The 16,640-nt window shown below is 40.9% G+C and overlaps 1 protein-coding gene across 2 annotated transcripts in view; it reads left to right on the top strand.

The window, feature by feature from the left end:
* The window catches only part of LOC140453351 (proto-oncogene tyrosine-protein kinase LCK-like), a 139,327-nt gene that overhangs the window by 27,137 nt on the left and 95,550 nt on the right, over window positions 1–16,640 (top strand). The window contains exons 1-2 of one of the 2 annotated variants that reach the window (XM_072547910.1): window positions 14,844–14,887; window positions 15,657–15,769. In XM_072547910.1, the coding sequence (XP_072404011.1) occupies window positions 15,662–15,769 (108 nt within the window). In that variant the 5' untranslated portion in view covers window positions 14,844–14,887; window positions 15,657–15,661. Of the gene's footprint in view, window positions 1–14,843; window positions 14,888–15,656; window positions 15,770–16,640 lie in introns of those variants that run through there. The other variant, XM_072547909.1, reaches the window with a different exon arrangement.

Below are 16,640 nucleotides of genomic sequence, written 5' to 3'. Positions count from 1 at the left end.
CATCTTTTTGGAGCTCTACATTTTCACCTCCAGTCAAAAATGTTTCCAATTTGAGTATCAGTCACAAACTCCCTTGCAAGATCTAGATCATCAATAAGTATCAGGAAAAGCAACGATCCCAAATTCCACTAGAAGCCTTCTTTCAACCTGAACAATATCCATTGACCATTACTCTCTGTTTTCTATCACAGAGCTACTTTTGTATGCACATTGTTGCTGTCCTCATGTTTGTTGTGTTGCACCATATTGAAGGCCTTTTGGAAGTTCATGGACCCTACATCAAAAGCCTTGGCCTCATCAACTCTCTGCAACTATTTCACAAAACTTCAACAGCTTTGCTCTGCATGATTTTCCTTAAATACTTGATGGATGTTCCTGATTAATTCACACTTTCCATGAGGTTATTAAATATATTCCTGAATAAATGTTTGAAAACGTTTCGCTACCATTGAGGTTCAACTGACTGCTCTGTAATTGTTGGGTTTAACCTTATGTTATGTTATGTGAAGAGTAGTGGAGATTTGGAGCACGCTACCTCAAATGTTGGTTGATACTGATCCAATTGTTAAATTTAAATCTGAGATCAATAACCTTTTATTAAGTAAGGGTATCAACGGATATGGGCCAAAGGCAGGTATATGGATTTTGGTCACAGACCAGCCATGGTCCCATTGAATGGCAGAGAAGGCTCAAGGGGCTGAATGGCCTCCTCCTGTTCCTCTGACTAATCATAGAGTCATTGAGCACAGAAACTGCATCCATGCCAACCAGACATCCCAATCTGACCTAATCTCTTTTGCCAGCATTTGGCCCATATCCCTCTAAACCCTTCCTATTCATATACCCATCCAGATGCCTTTTAAATGTAATTGTACCAGCCTCCACCACTTCCTCTGCCAGCTCATTCCATACATGTACCACCCTCTGTATGAAAACATTGCCCCTCAGGTCCTTTTTAAATCTTTCCTGTCTCACCTTAATTTTATGCCCTCTAGTATTGAACTCCCCTACCCTGGGAAAAGGACCCCAGCTATTCAACTAATCCGTGCCCCTCATGATTTTATAAACCTCACTAGATCATAGGAGTTTGAGAGATGATCTGATAGAAGTTTATCAAATAATGAGAGGTATAAATGGAGTTAATGATAGTTGTCTTTTCCCTAGGATGAGGTATTTCAAGACTAGGGAGCATATTTTTAAGGTGAGAGATTTTAAAAAAGCATAAGAGACAAAGTTTTTACACAGGGGCTGGTTTTCGTTTGGAATGAACTTCATACGAAAGTGGTGGATGCACTATAGCCTAGTGGTATAATTACAAAGTTTAAAATACATTTAGATAAGTACTTGAATGGGAAAGGTTTGGAGGGATACGGATCAGGAGCAGGCAGGTGGGACTCGTTTATTATGGGATTATGTTTGGCATGGACTTGTTGGATCAAAGATCTGTTTCTGTGCTGAATGACTCTATGACTCTGTAAGGTCACCCCTCAGTCTCTGACATGCAGGGAGAAAAGACCCAGCCTCTTCAGCCTCTCCCTATAGCTCAAATCCTCCAATCCTGGCAACATCCTTGTAAATCTTTTCTGCATGCTCTCAGGTTTAACAACATTCTTCCTATAGAAGGGTGACCAGAATTGTATGCAGTATTCTGAAAGTGGCCTCACCAATCTCCTATATAGTCCTAAGTAAGGTTCCCCAATGATTTACAATTCCAGATGGGATTCCCACAAATTGTTAAACTGTCAGCTGATGAGGGATGAGTCAGTTTCCCCTTTTTATTCTCCCATCTCTCAGTTGGTCACAACAAGGCTCATTTAAAAAGCATCACTTCACTTATGGATACATTTCTCCCACATCCAAATAAACATGTGTTTTAAAAGGAAAAAACTGAACAAAGTGTGAGTTTATTAGTTCATAGATATGAGAAAAAATAATAAGAAGAAATAACCATGTACCACATGGGGAGAGGCAATAGCCTAGTGTATCATCGCTTAAGAATCCAATGATGACTATGAACCCATTGTTGATTGTTGTAAAAACCCATCTGGTTCACTAATATCCTTTAGGGAATGCAACTGCCTTCCTCACCTGGTCTGGATTACATGTGACTCCAGACTCACAGCAATGTGGTTAACTCTTAACTGCCCTCTGGGTAATTAGGGATGGATAATAAATGCTGGCCCAGCCAATGATTCACTCATCCTGTTAACAAGTAAAAGAAAGCTTCTTACAACATTGGGAACAGAAGATGAATCAAAGACTTTAAAACAATATACAGCTGTTTGTGTTGATTCAATAATAGGACATCATGACCATTGTATGAGTGGAGCCAGTAGATGTTGGTGGTTAAGTAGTCAATTACAAGGTTCTGGACCTTGGATTAATTGAAATTCTTTGTTCTGGTTCCTTTTGATGGTGGGTGACTGACAGCATTCAGAGTCGGAGGTTACATTTTCCCTTTCCTTGCCTACAAGGGTGGTTAATGGGTGTTCACAAACTGTGATCTTTGCAGCACCATAGTCCATCAGGTGACTAACACACACAGACCAAGGGTTATAGTCAGTTTTTAAACCTTTTTTTCCAATATCTCTCAAAGGATAAAAGGCATTCATATCTGCAAGAGATGGCTTGCTGTTGAGAGGGGGTTGGGTAGTCAGCCTTTTGTTATCTCTTCCTTACTGTTCTTTATGTTTAAAGTTACCTTGACACTGTACTGGTGTGATATTCCATGGGTTCACACAGAACTCAGGCCGATAGTCACTAAATTTATTCCACAGTCACCTATAATAATTCTTTTTTTTAAAAATCAGAATTAAAATGCAGTAAATTTTGGGTTTTTAATCTGTTTTTTCTCATTCACTCATCAAGTGTCAAATAGCACAGGAACAGACCCTTTAGTCCAAGCAGATAATGTCAAGTATAATCTCAAACTAAACTAGTCCCAGCTGCCTGCTCCTGGTCCATATCCTTCCAAACCTTTTGTATTCATGTATCTATTCAAATGTCTTTTAGCCATTATAATTGTACCCTGTATCTATGGGTGTCACTGACTGGCCAGAATTCATTGCATGTCTTGACACAAAGAATCGCTTTTGAACAAGACTGTCACATTTACGATTCACGTTTATGATTCACTTTGAATGTAATTTAAAAGAAGTTCTGGGATTTACATATCAAAGAACAGAAACCAGCATATCCCATTATAAAAGATCAAAGTTTTCATCTAAGATTGTTTACTGTATCCCATCTCTATGGCACCGGCCTCCTTTGGCTATAAATTCTGTGAGCATGATCTTAACCTCCACAGCTAACTGATGAAGGAGCAGCGCTCTGAAAGCTAGTCCTTCCAAATAAACCTGTTGGACGATAACCTGGTGTTGTGGGATTTTTAACTACATTATTAAACATTTTCTTTTTCAAATTAACTTGCTGATAAAATTTAAAGAAGCAGCTGGATGAGACTATTTTCACCTGGTTCCATTCTTATCTATCTAATTGCCGCCTACATTGAGTTCTGCTCCTGCTCCCACAGCAGTCCCTCTAGTGACCCCTCTTCCCCCCAGGATTTATCCTTGGTCCCTCCTCATTCTCACTGATGTGCAACTCTTTGGAGCTATGTGTTAGCTGCAGGACTGTTCCAGCAGTCACCAGGCAGTGGCTGTCTACCATTGTCCATTAGCTAGAGGTCATCCAACATGCTACTGCCTGTGTCCTAACTCATTCTGTTCACCCCTATCTGTATCTGCTAACCTATACCAGCTCCTGATTGAGCAGTTCCTCAAGTTTAAAATTCGAACCCTTGAATTCAAACCCTTTTATGACACCACTCTTCCACATCTCTTTAATCTTCTCCAGCCCTTATGACCCTCACATGTCTGCACTCCTCCAATTTTTGTCTCTGGAGTATACTTATTTTAAGGAAAGGGACATCAGATAGCTTTGGCAAATAAGGTTACGGAGAATCTAAAGGGATTTTATAAATACATTCAGGACAAAACAGTAACTAGGGAGAGAATAGGGGCCCTTAAAGATCAGTAAGGCTGCTTGTATATCGAGCCCAGGAGATGGGAGAGATAATAAACAAGTATTTTGCTTCAGTGTTTACTGTGGAGATGGACATGGAAGATGTGGAATGTGGGGAAATAAATAGCGACATCTTGAAAAACGTCTATATTACAAAGGAGGAGGTGCTAAATGTCTTAAAATGCATAAAGATGGATAAATCCCCTGGACCTGATCAGGTGTACACTAAAACTCTCTGGAAAGCTAGGGAAGTGATTACTGGGCCTCTTGCCGAGATATTTGTATCATTGATAGTCACAGGTGAGGTGCTTGAAGACTGGAGGTTGGCTAATATGGTGCCACTGTTTAAGAAGGGTGGTAAAGAAAGGCCAGGGAACTATAAACTGATGAGCCTGACATCAGTGATGGGCAAATTGTCGGAGAGAATCTTGAGGGACAGGATGCACATGTATTTGGAAAGGCAAGGACTGATTAGGGATAGTAAAAATTGTTTTGTGTGTGGAAAAACATGTCTCAATAAGTTGATTGAGTTTTTCGAAGAACTGACCAAGAGGATTGATGAAGGCAGAGCAGTGGACCTGATCTACATAGACTTCAGGAAGGTGTTCGACAAGGTTCCTCATGGTAGATTGGTTAGCAAGGTTAGATCTCATGGAACACAGGGAAAACTAGCCACTTGGAGACAGAACTGGCTTGAAGGTAGAAGACAGAGTGATCTTGGAGGGTTGCTTTATAGACTGGAGGTCTCTGACCAGTGGAGTGCCACAAGGATCGGTGCTAAGTCCAATGCTTTTTGTCATCTGCATAGATGCTTTGGATGCTGACCTCTGGGTGCTTCACTTTCTTCCCGTGTTCCAAAGATGTGCAGACTAAATGGATTAGCCAAAGAAAGTGTACGGTTACAGGGATGAGATGGATCTGGGTGGAATGCTTTTGGGAGGGTTGGCGTGGACTCGATGGGATGAATGGCCAGACTCCACATTATAGTGATTCTAAACTTTGAAATTCCATGCCTTTGTCCCTCTATTTTAAGACAGCTAAGATCTTTCTCATTAGTCAAGTTTCTGTCATCAGTCCAGTGCTGTTCCATTGGATGTGAAACAAATTTTGTTTGAGAACTCTCTTGTTTTACTGCATCAAAGGTGCTATGTAAATGCAAATTGAAGCTCAACATTAGATAAACGTTGACATTTTTGGTGTTACCTCCAGTAACTAACATGGGATTTCCTTTACAATATGTAATAAAGTTGTAGCTGAATCTGGGGTTTTTAATATCAGAAATAATTGCTGATTCATTTAGGACAAGCCCATTTTACCACAAAAAGAAATTTAACTTCCAAGAAATGTGATTTAACCTAGGAAACCTTTAACTGTCTTTAACCCACTGTTTACAGACATGGAATGGTTCTGTTCATTGCCATTTTCTGTATTTTCAGTTAGCAAAATAAACAAAGCTTCCTGGGGAAAAAAATGCTACAAATGTCATTTTCTGATGTGTAGATATCCATCTTCAATATGTCAATTTTTAAAATCTGATTAAAAAGCAACGTTTTACATTTTAAAGTGCTGACAGAATGTGAAATATGCAAGAACCAGAAATACCTGGATTCTAACCACCGAACAGGAGTAACTATCAGATGCGGACATGGATAATTCACAAAACTATCTGACCTGCAGAGCATTCTACTCTGCTACATTTATCTGTAAGTAAGACTATATGTTGGCAGTGATTTAGAAAGACATAAGCAGTAAGTCTTTCCAACTTGCCCTGCTATTGAAAATGATCATGGCAGACCCTTTAACTCTGACTTTGCACACTATCTCCGTATCCTTTTTAATAACAGCTTGATTTCTTGCCTTTTGCATCCAAGCCTTTTCAACAAAAGATAACATTCCAGTTGTCTTCCTGATTGCTTGCAGTACCTGCATGTTAATTTTCTGTGATTCTCACATTGACCTTTACAAACAAATCCCTCGGAGTGCAAATATTTTGCAGTCCCTCGCCATTCAACATGTTTTCTGCTTTTTCTTATATTCCCTAACAAAGTGAATGATTTCACTCCACACCACCGGCTACTCCATGTTCTCGCCCACTCACATAACTTGTCCTTTTCCCTTTGCAGCCTCATTTGTTGCTTTCCCGTTCAGATTTGAATCTTCAGAAAAGATTGCTTACATTATTGCAGTGATTGGAACCAGGTGGGTCTCATTGACTATGAGATACTTGATTGGGACTGTTAACTTGGCCAATCAGGAAGGCCTGGTCAACCAATATGAACAGGGGATTACCTGCACACACACACATCACGGGTGATGGGAAAAATATAAGCGCTACTGCTATTGGGCGGTAGTGTAGGGAATAGAAGGAAAAAGAAAAAAAGAAAATATAATAAACAGGGGATTTAGAATTCTCTCAGTTCAGGGGACTGACTCTGAACTGGCTGGCCACAGCCAGTGTACTGTGTACATGTAAATAAAGGATGACTTGGTGATGGGATATCAACCACTGTAGCACTCAGTTCAATTACACTCAGTTCCTTATGTGAACCATTTACATGAATTCTAAATAGTTAGTATCCAAATACTGATCAGGACAATACCCCACAGCCTGTCAACTTGAAAAAATCATGTTTAATTTTATTTAAACAAAAAAAACAAAGAAATGCAGGTACTGGAAATCAGAAACAAAATCAGAAATTGCTGTAAAAACTCAGCAGGTCAGACTGCATTTGTGAAGAGAAATGATTTGGATGTAAGCATAAAAGGTACAGTTAGTAAGTTTGCTGATGACACCAAAATTGGAGGTGTAGTGGACAGCGAAGAGGGTTACCTCAGATTACAACAGGATCTGGACCAGATGGGCCAATGGGCTGAGAAGTGGTAGATGGAGTTTAATTTAGATAAATGTGAGGTGCTGCATTTTGGGAAAGCAAATCTTAGCAGATCTTATACGTTTAACTGTAAGATCCTCGGGGGTATTGCTGAACAAAGAGACCTTGGAGTGCAGGTTCATAGCTCCTTGAAAGTGGAATCACAGGTAGATAGGATAGTGAAGAAGGTGTTTGGTATGCTTTATTTTATTGGTCAGAGCATTGAGTACAGGAATTGGGAGGTCATGTTGCTGCTGTACAGGGCATGGGTTAGGCCACTGTTGGAATATTGCATGCAATTCTGGTCTCCTTCCTATCAGAAAGATGTTGTGAAATGTGAAAGGGTTCAGAAAAGATTTACAAGGATAGGGAGATGTTTAGTAGGCTGGGCCTGTTTTCCCTGGAGTATCGGAGACTGAGGGGGTGACTGTATAGAGGTTTATAAAATCATGAGGGGGCATGGATAGGGTAAATAAGCAAAGTCTTTTCCCTGGGGTCAGGGAGTCCAGCACTAGAGGGCATAGGTTTAGGGTGAGAAGGAAAAGGTATAAAAGAGACCTAAGGGGCAACTTTTTCATGCAGAAGGTCGTATGTGTGTGGAATGAGCTGCCAGAGGATGTGGTGGAGGCTGGTACAATTGCAACATTTAAGAGGCATTTGGATGGGTATATGAATAGGAAGGGTTTGGAGGGATATAAGCTGGGTGCTGGCAGGTGGGACTAGATTGGGTTGGGATATCTGGTCGGCATGGACGGGTTGGACCGAAAGATCTGTTTCCATGCTGTACATCTCTATGACTCTAAATCCGAGTTAACATTTCAGGTCCAGTGATTCTTCTTCAATTCATTTTGTTTTTCTTTTTTCTGTTTGTTTCTTTTGTTTACGTTTATTCTGTTTTTTCTCTATCAAGCAATTTGTAATCTTTGCATTACCCCCGACACCAAACAGCCTCATCTTGGCACCATTTGGAAGGGTTTTTACAAAGTTCGGATGCACCACATCCACTTTTCCTTTTAATCCATCTCATTAGTTACACTCTCAAAAACACACATTGGTAAAGAACAATGTCCTTCGAATGCATCCAAGTTAACTCTGTTTAATCACATATATTTTGAGTGTCTTGTTACAATGTTCCTAATAATCGATCCAAGCATTTTGCCTACTCCTGATGTTAGAGTTACTGGCCTGATCTTAACTTTCTATCTTCCTTAAGCAGCATAGGTTTGTTTCCTATCTTTTAATCCTTATGAACTGTTTGAAGGAATTTTCGAAGAACTGAAAAAAACAAGTTTGAAAACGATAGCTTGAACAAAGCTTGAATTAAAAAAAAATCACTGACAAGAGTAAATTCCCAACTGGGCTTCTGCAAGAATTTGCACTTTGTTTGCAATTGTGGTCATTTTGCTCTGACCTGAGTTGAGGGTAATACTGTTAGGTTAGATCTCACCGTGAGATCTGGCTTGATAGACCATTCAGTGTAGTTCCCTTTTTTGGTTTGCTGTGCAAGTCAACTGCTGAATAAATTCAAAAGAGACTGTTGATTTTTTGTTAACAAAAGAATTTCAAATTTATTTGACACAAGATAAAATCATGAGCGTTATTGCACAATACAAGAATTTCTTGCAACAAAATCATTCCAAATATCTGAATGAAACAGTCAGCCTCTTTATCCAACAATGATCAAACAGACACTCAAATTTCAGTGAAGGGCTGCCCTTACCTCCATGCTAAAGCTTATTGTTCAGCTAGCACAGTTCCCTTTTCAGCATTCATTCAACGTTACTCTCTTCATTAATACGTTACTCTGAGACCTTTGAACAAGCTATTAACTCAGCCCAGTGTGGCCATTGGCATGGGTTCCTCATGCCTCCAACAGCAGTTTTCCTCTCTGACGTTTTCACAGCCTTCTGCTTCTGGAGATTTTATCTCAACATCTCACGGCATCTGCAATTCTGCCCAGTTATTTTAGTGACTGCTAAATTGTTCCTCTCCCGGGTGGAAACAGTGCATCAGTGGCTAACACTGCTGCCTCATAGCACCAGAGGCTCGTCTTTCATTCTAGCCTCTGTGTGGAGTTTACACATTCTCCCCATGCCTGCGTGGATTTCCTCCAGGTCTTCCAGTTTCATCCCACAATCCAAAGCTGGGTAAAGAACAAAGAACAAAGAAAATTTACACCCAGGAACAGGCCCTTCGGCCCTCCAAGCATGAGCCGATTCAAATCCACTGTCTAAACCTATCGTCCAATTCCTGAGCATCTGTATCCCTCCGCTCCCCACCTAATCACATGCATCTGTCCAGACGCATCTTAAATGAATCTACGTGCCTGCCTCTACTACCTCTGCTGGCAACACATTCCAGGCACCTACCACCCTCTGTGTAAAGTACTTGCCGCATATATCCCCCTTAAACTTTTCATCTCTCACCTTGAACGTGTGACCTCTCATTATTGAATCCCTCACCCTGGGAAAAAGCTTTCCCTGTCTATACCCTTCATGATTTTGTAGACCTCAATCAGGTCCCTCCTCAAACTCCTTTTTCCTAATGAAAACAAACCTAACCTACTCAACCTCTCTTCATAGCCAGGACCTTCCATACCAGGCAACATCCTCGTAAACCTTCTCTGCACCCTCTCTAAAGCGTCCACATCCTTTTGGTAATGTGGCGACCAGAACTGTACACAGTATTCTAAATGCAGCCAAACCATTGTCTTGAACAATTTTAACATGACCAGCCAGCTGTTATACTCAATACCCCAGCCGATGAAGGCAAGCATACTATATGCTTCTTGACCACTCTATTCACCTGTGCAGCCACCTTCAGTGTACAATGGACCTGAACTTCCAGATCTCTCTGCTCATCAACCTTTGTCAAGGCTCTCCCGTTTACAGTATAGTTCACTCTAGAATTAGACTTCCCAAAATGCATCACCTCACATTTGCCTGGACTGAACTCCAACTGCCACTTCTCTGCCCAACTCTCCAGGCTATCTATTTCCTCCTGTATTCTCTGACAGTTCCCTATGCTTTCTGCTACTTCACCAATCTTCGTGTCATCTGCAAACTTACTGATCAGACCAACAGTGCCCTCTTCCAGATCATTGATGTATATCACAAACAACAGTGGCTCCAACACTGATCCCTGTGGAACACCACTGGTCACCTTTCTCCATTTCGAGAAACTCTCTTCAACTACTACTCTCAGTCTCCTGTTGCTCAACCAGTTCTTTATCCACCTAGCTAGAACACCTTGCACACCAAGGGACTTCACTTTCTCCATTAGTTTACCGTGGGGAACCTGATCAATTGCCTACTGAAGTCTATGTATATGACATCTACAGACCTTCCTTCATCTATCAACTTGGTCACTTCCTCAAAGAACTCTACTAACCTGGTAAGGCATGATCTACCTCACACAAACCCATGGTGCCTATCGCTGATAAACCCATTCTATTCCAAATATAAATAGATTTTATCCCTCAGTACCTCCTCTAGCAACTTTCCCACCACTGATGTCAGGCTCACTGGTCTGTCGTTACCTGGAATATCCTGACTATCCTTCTTATGCAGGGGAACAACATGAGCAACCCCCCAGTTCTCCGGCACCTCACCTGTGTTTAAGGATGCTACACAGATATCTGTCAGGACCCCAGCTATATCCTCTCTCACCTCCCGCAGCAACCTGGGATGGATCCTATCCGGTTCTGAGGATTTGTCCACCTTAATATCCTTTAGCCTACCCAACACATCTTCCCTCCTTATGTTAACATGTGCAGTTTAGGTGGATTAGCCATGCTAAATTGCCCTGTAGTATCCAGGGAATATGCAGGTTAGGTGGGTTAGCCATGAGAAATGCAGGGTTACAGGGATAGGGGGCTGGGTTTGGCTGGGAAACTTTTCACAGGGTCAGTGCAGACCTGATGGGCCAAATGGCCTCTTGTCACATTATCTGATTCCTGTTATAGACATTTTTGCATTAATCTGAAACAGAACCAGAAAATACTTGAAATACTCAGCAGATCAAACAGCAGGAGTGGAGAGTGGAGGGTTCTCAGGAAGGGTCACTGGACCCAAAACATTAACTCCATTTTCTGTCCATAGATGCTGCCAGACCTGCTGAGATTTTCCAGCAATTTCTGTTTTTGTTTCAGATTTCCAGCATCTGCAGTTTTTTTTCAGTTTTTCACATCCACAGAGACAAGCATACATGCTGGAGAAACACAGTCAGACATTATCACGCACTTTCACAAGTTGCAAACTAAAGAATACCACTCACTCTAGACCCATTGGAAAAGTGCTTTCATTCCTGATGGATTGATCGAGGCACAAAGAGCTGGGTTTGCACTTCAGAATAGCTGCAGGGGTCTATCAGAAGGTCAAGTTTCTGCAAAAGGACTGGGAGACTTTTAAGATGCAGCAACTCCCAGTTTAAGGAAAGTTGGATCTGCTGCCTTTTTCTGCTGTTGCTGTCATGCAGCTGGTGTTATGTGTGGACTGACCAGTTTCATCACTAAACAAAACAAATTAGAAGAAACCTTCAAGACCATCAATAATCCCCTTACTGGCATAAAATTCACTAAGGAGGAGGAAAACAATAACAAACTGCCATTCCTAGATGTCACAGTAAAGCAAGCAGCCAGTGGGCAACTTCAAACCAGCGTCTACAGGAAAACAACACAAACAGACCAAATATTGAACTACAGAGGCAATCATCCCAACACCCACAAACGAAGCTGCATCAAAACATTATTTCAATGAGCCACCACACACTGCAGCACAGAGGAACTATGCAGAGCAGAGGAAAATCACCTATACAGTGTATTCAAAAAAGAACCCAATGAACACAGTCTGCCAATTTCTCAGCAACAAATCCAAACAAGCAGACAAAACACATCCAGAAACTCGAGCCACTCTCCCTGACATCAAAGACACCTCGGAAATGACTGCCAGACTACTCAGACCTCTTTGTATCATGGTAGCCCACAAACCCACCAACACACTAAAACAGCAGCTAGTGAACTTGAAAGACCCTATACAGACAACAAGCAAAACGAATGTCATTTACAAAATAACTTGCAAGAACTGTAAGAAGCATTACATTGGACAAATAGGCAGAAAACTAGTCACCAGGATACATGAATATCAATTAGCCACAAAACGACATGACCCACTCTCACTAGTATCTTTATATACAGATAAGGAAGGACACCAATTCGACTGGGACAACACATCCATCCTAGGACAAGCCAAACAAAGACACGCATGAGACTTCCTAGAAGCATGGCACTCCAACTGGAATGCTATCAACAAACACATTGATGCTCCTCAGTGAAGGTGACTAATGCAGCATTGTCATTGAAAACTGCTGTCTGTGGACCATATTGCTCACATTTCGCCTGGATCTCTGGTCAGCAAGACTCATCCATGTTCTGTCAGTTCTCAGTATTGAATGGAATGAATAATAGGTTTTCAATAAATTATTGTTCAGGCCCAGTTATATTCCATTTGCTTCTTTTTTCCTCTCATGGGGATATTGTTCTGTGGTAGTGAGAAATGTTGGTTCATTAATGGGTGATTAGTCAGTTCCTGAGTAGTTCAGGAGGAAGGAGGACACCTCACATTACGAGAGTTTCATTTCTCTCTCGGTTAACAGGAGAAATCGGGGACTTTCTAAAGCTACTGAGACCGAGGCTGCAAAATGAGGACAAGAAAACTGAAACTTAAATACAGGGAAGATTTCCCTATGGCAAAAAAAAATTAGATTTCATTACATTTAGTGCACAGAAGACAGCTTCCCCAGTGTGGATTTGTGCCTGACCACTCTGATCAGAACTGTCAGTTTGTATTTTAGGTTCATGACAGTATGACTGTACTTCCTCTGTTAACCGTATTTGTGCTAACGTCATACACCATATGGGACAGCACAAGTGGCTTAGTGATTAGCACTGCTGCCTCACAGCACCAGGGCCTCAGATCCAATTCCAGCCTCGGGTGACTGTCTGTGTGGAGTTTGTGCATTCTCCCCGTGTCTGCATGGGTTTCCTCCCACAGTCCAAAGATGTGCAGGTCAGGTGAACTGGCCATGCTAAATTGTCTAGTGTTAAGTGCGTTAGTCAGAGGGAAATGAGTCTGGGTGGGTTACTCTTCGGAGGGTCGGTGTGGACTGGTTGGGCCGAAGGGCCTGTTTCCACACTGTAGGGAATCTAATCTCATCTAATTATGGGAATACAAGATAACTTTTAAATCATGAAGATATATTTATATATCAAAAGTAACTTGAGGGCAACTTTTTTTTACACACCTACTTGTTGTGAAATGGAATCTATTGTTGGAGGTGTTGGAAGCAAATTCAATACTGGTTTTCAAATAGGAACAGAGTAAATATTCTGAAAGAAAGTATGCTGCTGGTATGGGAGAGGGGGGAGGGAGGAGGTGGTGGGTGGAGAAAGCAGGGAGTGCCAGTACAGGCCTGATGGGACAAATAGCCTGAAAGATCTTATAAGGCTCTGGTCTGTTTTTGCAGAATGCGTAGGAAGTCAGGTTGTTTTCATGTGATAAACACTGAATATAGTTTGAATTGCAAAACACTGCAACTCTCCAAATCTTGCCAACAATCATTGAAAACAATTTGCAATTGGTTTGACTCTGCAAGATCATGAGATGTGATTTGTTCCAGCAATAGCATTTAAGACAAATAATGACTATTTTTACTGTAAACCGCAATCTTTAAAACTGGTCACAATATAAGGATCATAATATCTTATACTCTGTGAAAATGAAAAATGAACAAATATTTTGACTATTACTTTTAGAGGCATAGAGTGTTGGAGATGTACAGCACGGAAACAGACCCTTCACTCCAACTCTTTTTTTCTTTGTAAAACTGTTCTTTTTACCTAAAACATAAACTTGAATGTGGAAGCTTAAAACTGTCTTGGAAATATTCACTGCACCCAAATGGAACATTTAAAACAGAAAAACATATGTATTTTAATATATTCCTTTCAGTTCAGGAGGGTGGCACCAGGGTGGCTCCAAAAGCTAGTGATTCCAAATAAACCTGTTGGACTATAACCTGGTGTTGTGTGATTTTTAACTTTGTCCATCCCAGGCCAACACCAGCTCCCCTACATCATTTTATGAGAATGCTTCTAAGTGGTGCCTTGTGTAAAATTTAAAAGCTATTAAATTAATTCACAGAATTTAAACCTCAAATTGCATGGCGTGGAAAATGTAACAAGGAATGGGGCTTGTCGATTGCATTGTGGTAAATGGTATTTTGACATCAGAGCCAATAATAAAATAAAGCAGGGAAATTGACCAACAACGTGAAACATGAGCAATTCTGAAAGTAATAGCAACATTTGCACAGATCCCGAATCCTGGTTCGGTCTGCTTAGGTAAATTAGAATTTCCTCCAAAACCATCAGTTCTTTTTAAAAATTCTTTTAAATTGTGGAGACAATATCAGTAGAGACTGAGATCTCAATAATTCGGAGCAGTTAGGTTCCCGTCATCACTGTTTGCTCGAGTCACATTTATAGGATTATCGGTAGGTCCCTTTCTCTTTTCAACTACTTTGCTTAGAAATACATTCACGTTTTTGTTTAACTTTGATGTTGTAGACATCAGGACAGCGCAAGGATTTTACACTGTAAACATGTTATTTTCTCGAACAGTTTTTTTTCAGTTAACAGCACATTTTTAAAAGCATACACTAAATAATTATTATCCAACTTGACACAAAGAAGGGGCGAATCGAGCCGGGTCAACACAACAGAATGGAATACATTTGGAATGTTGTGTTTTTGTGTTCCATGACTGACTGCTTTTTTCTATATTTCACTGCAATTTATTTGCGTCCATACACGGAACTCATTAAATGCCGCATGGTTTTCAAAATGTTACAACAAAGAAGTGAAGCTACACAAACGGAATCTTCGCAAATTTTAGAAGCGGTGGGGATTGTTCAAAACCAACCCATTGAGGAAAAGGGTAAAACATTGGGTTGGAACTGTTTGTGTGATACAGTGCAAGGCAGTTTTTAAATGATGTGATCAACTGAAACTGTTACTTAGAGTCAGTACCGTAACTCGTTAAATTATTTCTACCTGTGAACTTGCTTTAGTTCAAAAACAGACATTGCTGGAGAAACTCAGCAGTTGTATCTGTAGAGAGAGAAACAGAGTTAAGGTTTCCAGTCTTGGGTCAGTGCATCCAAAGTGTTAACTCTGCTTTTCACTCGACAGTTTGTTTTTACACGAAATACTGCCAGACCTGCTGAGTTTCTCCAGCAATGTCTGTTTATTTTTGTTGTTTCAGATCTCCAGCCCATGTAGTCCTGTGTTGTATTTAACCTGGTGTCTATCCTGTCGTTAACGGTTCTCGAATGTGTCCGTTTGCACTGTCAGTTTACGGGATTGGGGAGGGGGGTTGGAGGTCCGGGTGGAAGGAGGGGGGTGTTGTGTGGGACAACTTACCCGGAGAATATAAAAATCAAGATTATTGAACCTTCAATACCCTGGACATTAGGCTCGAAAATACCCTCTGTTTCTGATCGAACGAGCGAAAGGAAGGTGTCCGCTGGTGAAGTACGCGACTGATTTTTTTAAAAGTAAATTATTTTTTCAAGGATATCAATAGCTAAGGTGAAACATATAATGGCTGCACACCTGCTTGAGTGTTCTCAGTGAAATGCATAACACGTAAAGTAGACGTTCGAGTCTGTGGTTTGAGTTGACTCCTGTGTGTGTTTCTGCTGTAGTGAAAATGGGCTGTAACTGCAGCACTGACTATGATGATGACAATTGGATCGAGGATATGTGCGAACAATGCAGACTGGAATATGAACGAGAACAGAAGCAATACCAGCAACAAGTAAGACCACTTTATGTTCAATAAATTCGTTCCAGAGGATTTAAGTTCTTTTTCGTGTATGCAAACATTTTTTCATAACTGTAATTAAGCAAAGTTGTTTCCATCAGGAATGCAAAGGAGGGGGAATTCAGCTTTTAAAAACTGGACCATCGCTGCTCCCTCATTAGAGAGAGAGAGAGAGAGCGAGGACTTATGGTGGTTTACCCCAAGGAACAATAATGACAAGGGAGTTTTGAAAAGATTTGCAGCTCAGGTTGAGGTTCTGGATGTAAGTTTACTCACTGAGCTGGAAGGTTTGGTTTAGGATATTTTATCACCATACTAGGTTAACATCATCAGTGAGCTTTCAGACTAAGCACTGGAGGCATGGCCCACTTTCTATTTATGAGTTTAGGTTTCCTTGGATTGGTGATGTCATTTCCTGTTGTAATGTAATTTCCTGTGGTGATGTCATTTTGTGTTTTTTTCTCTCGGGGTGGTAATTGGGATCCAACTCAATGTGTTTGTTGATAGAGTTCCGGTTGGAATGCCATGCTTCTAGGCATTCTCATGCATGTCTCTGTTTGGCTTGTCCTCAGATGAATATGTTGTCCCAGTCAAAGTGCTGTCCTTCCTATCTCTATGTAAGGATACTGGTGAGAGTGCGTCATGTCTTTTTGTGGCTAGTCGATGTTCATGTATCTTGGTGGCTAGTTTTCTGCCTGTTTGTCTAATGTAGTCTTTGTTACAGTTCTTGCAAGGTATCTTGTAAATTACATTAGTTTTGTTTATTGTCTGTATAGGTTCTTACAAGTTCATTAGCTGCTGTTTTAGTGTGTTGGCGGGTTTGTGGGCTACCATGATGCCAAGGGGTCTGAGTAGTCTGACAGTC

Source organism: Chiloscyllium punctatum, chromosome 27 (assembly GCF_047496795.1).
Source record: "Chiloscyllium punctatum isolate Juve2018m chromosome 27, sChiPun1.3, whole genome shotgun sequence".
NCBI lineage: Eukaryota > Metazoa > Chordata > Chondrichthyes > Orectolobiformes > Hemiscylliidae > Chiloscyllium > Chiloscyllium punctatum.
The sequence above is the reverse complement of the archived record's forward strand: the minus strand, read 5'-3'. Positions and strand labels throughout refer to the sequence as shown.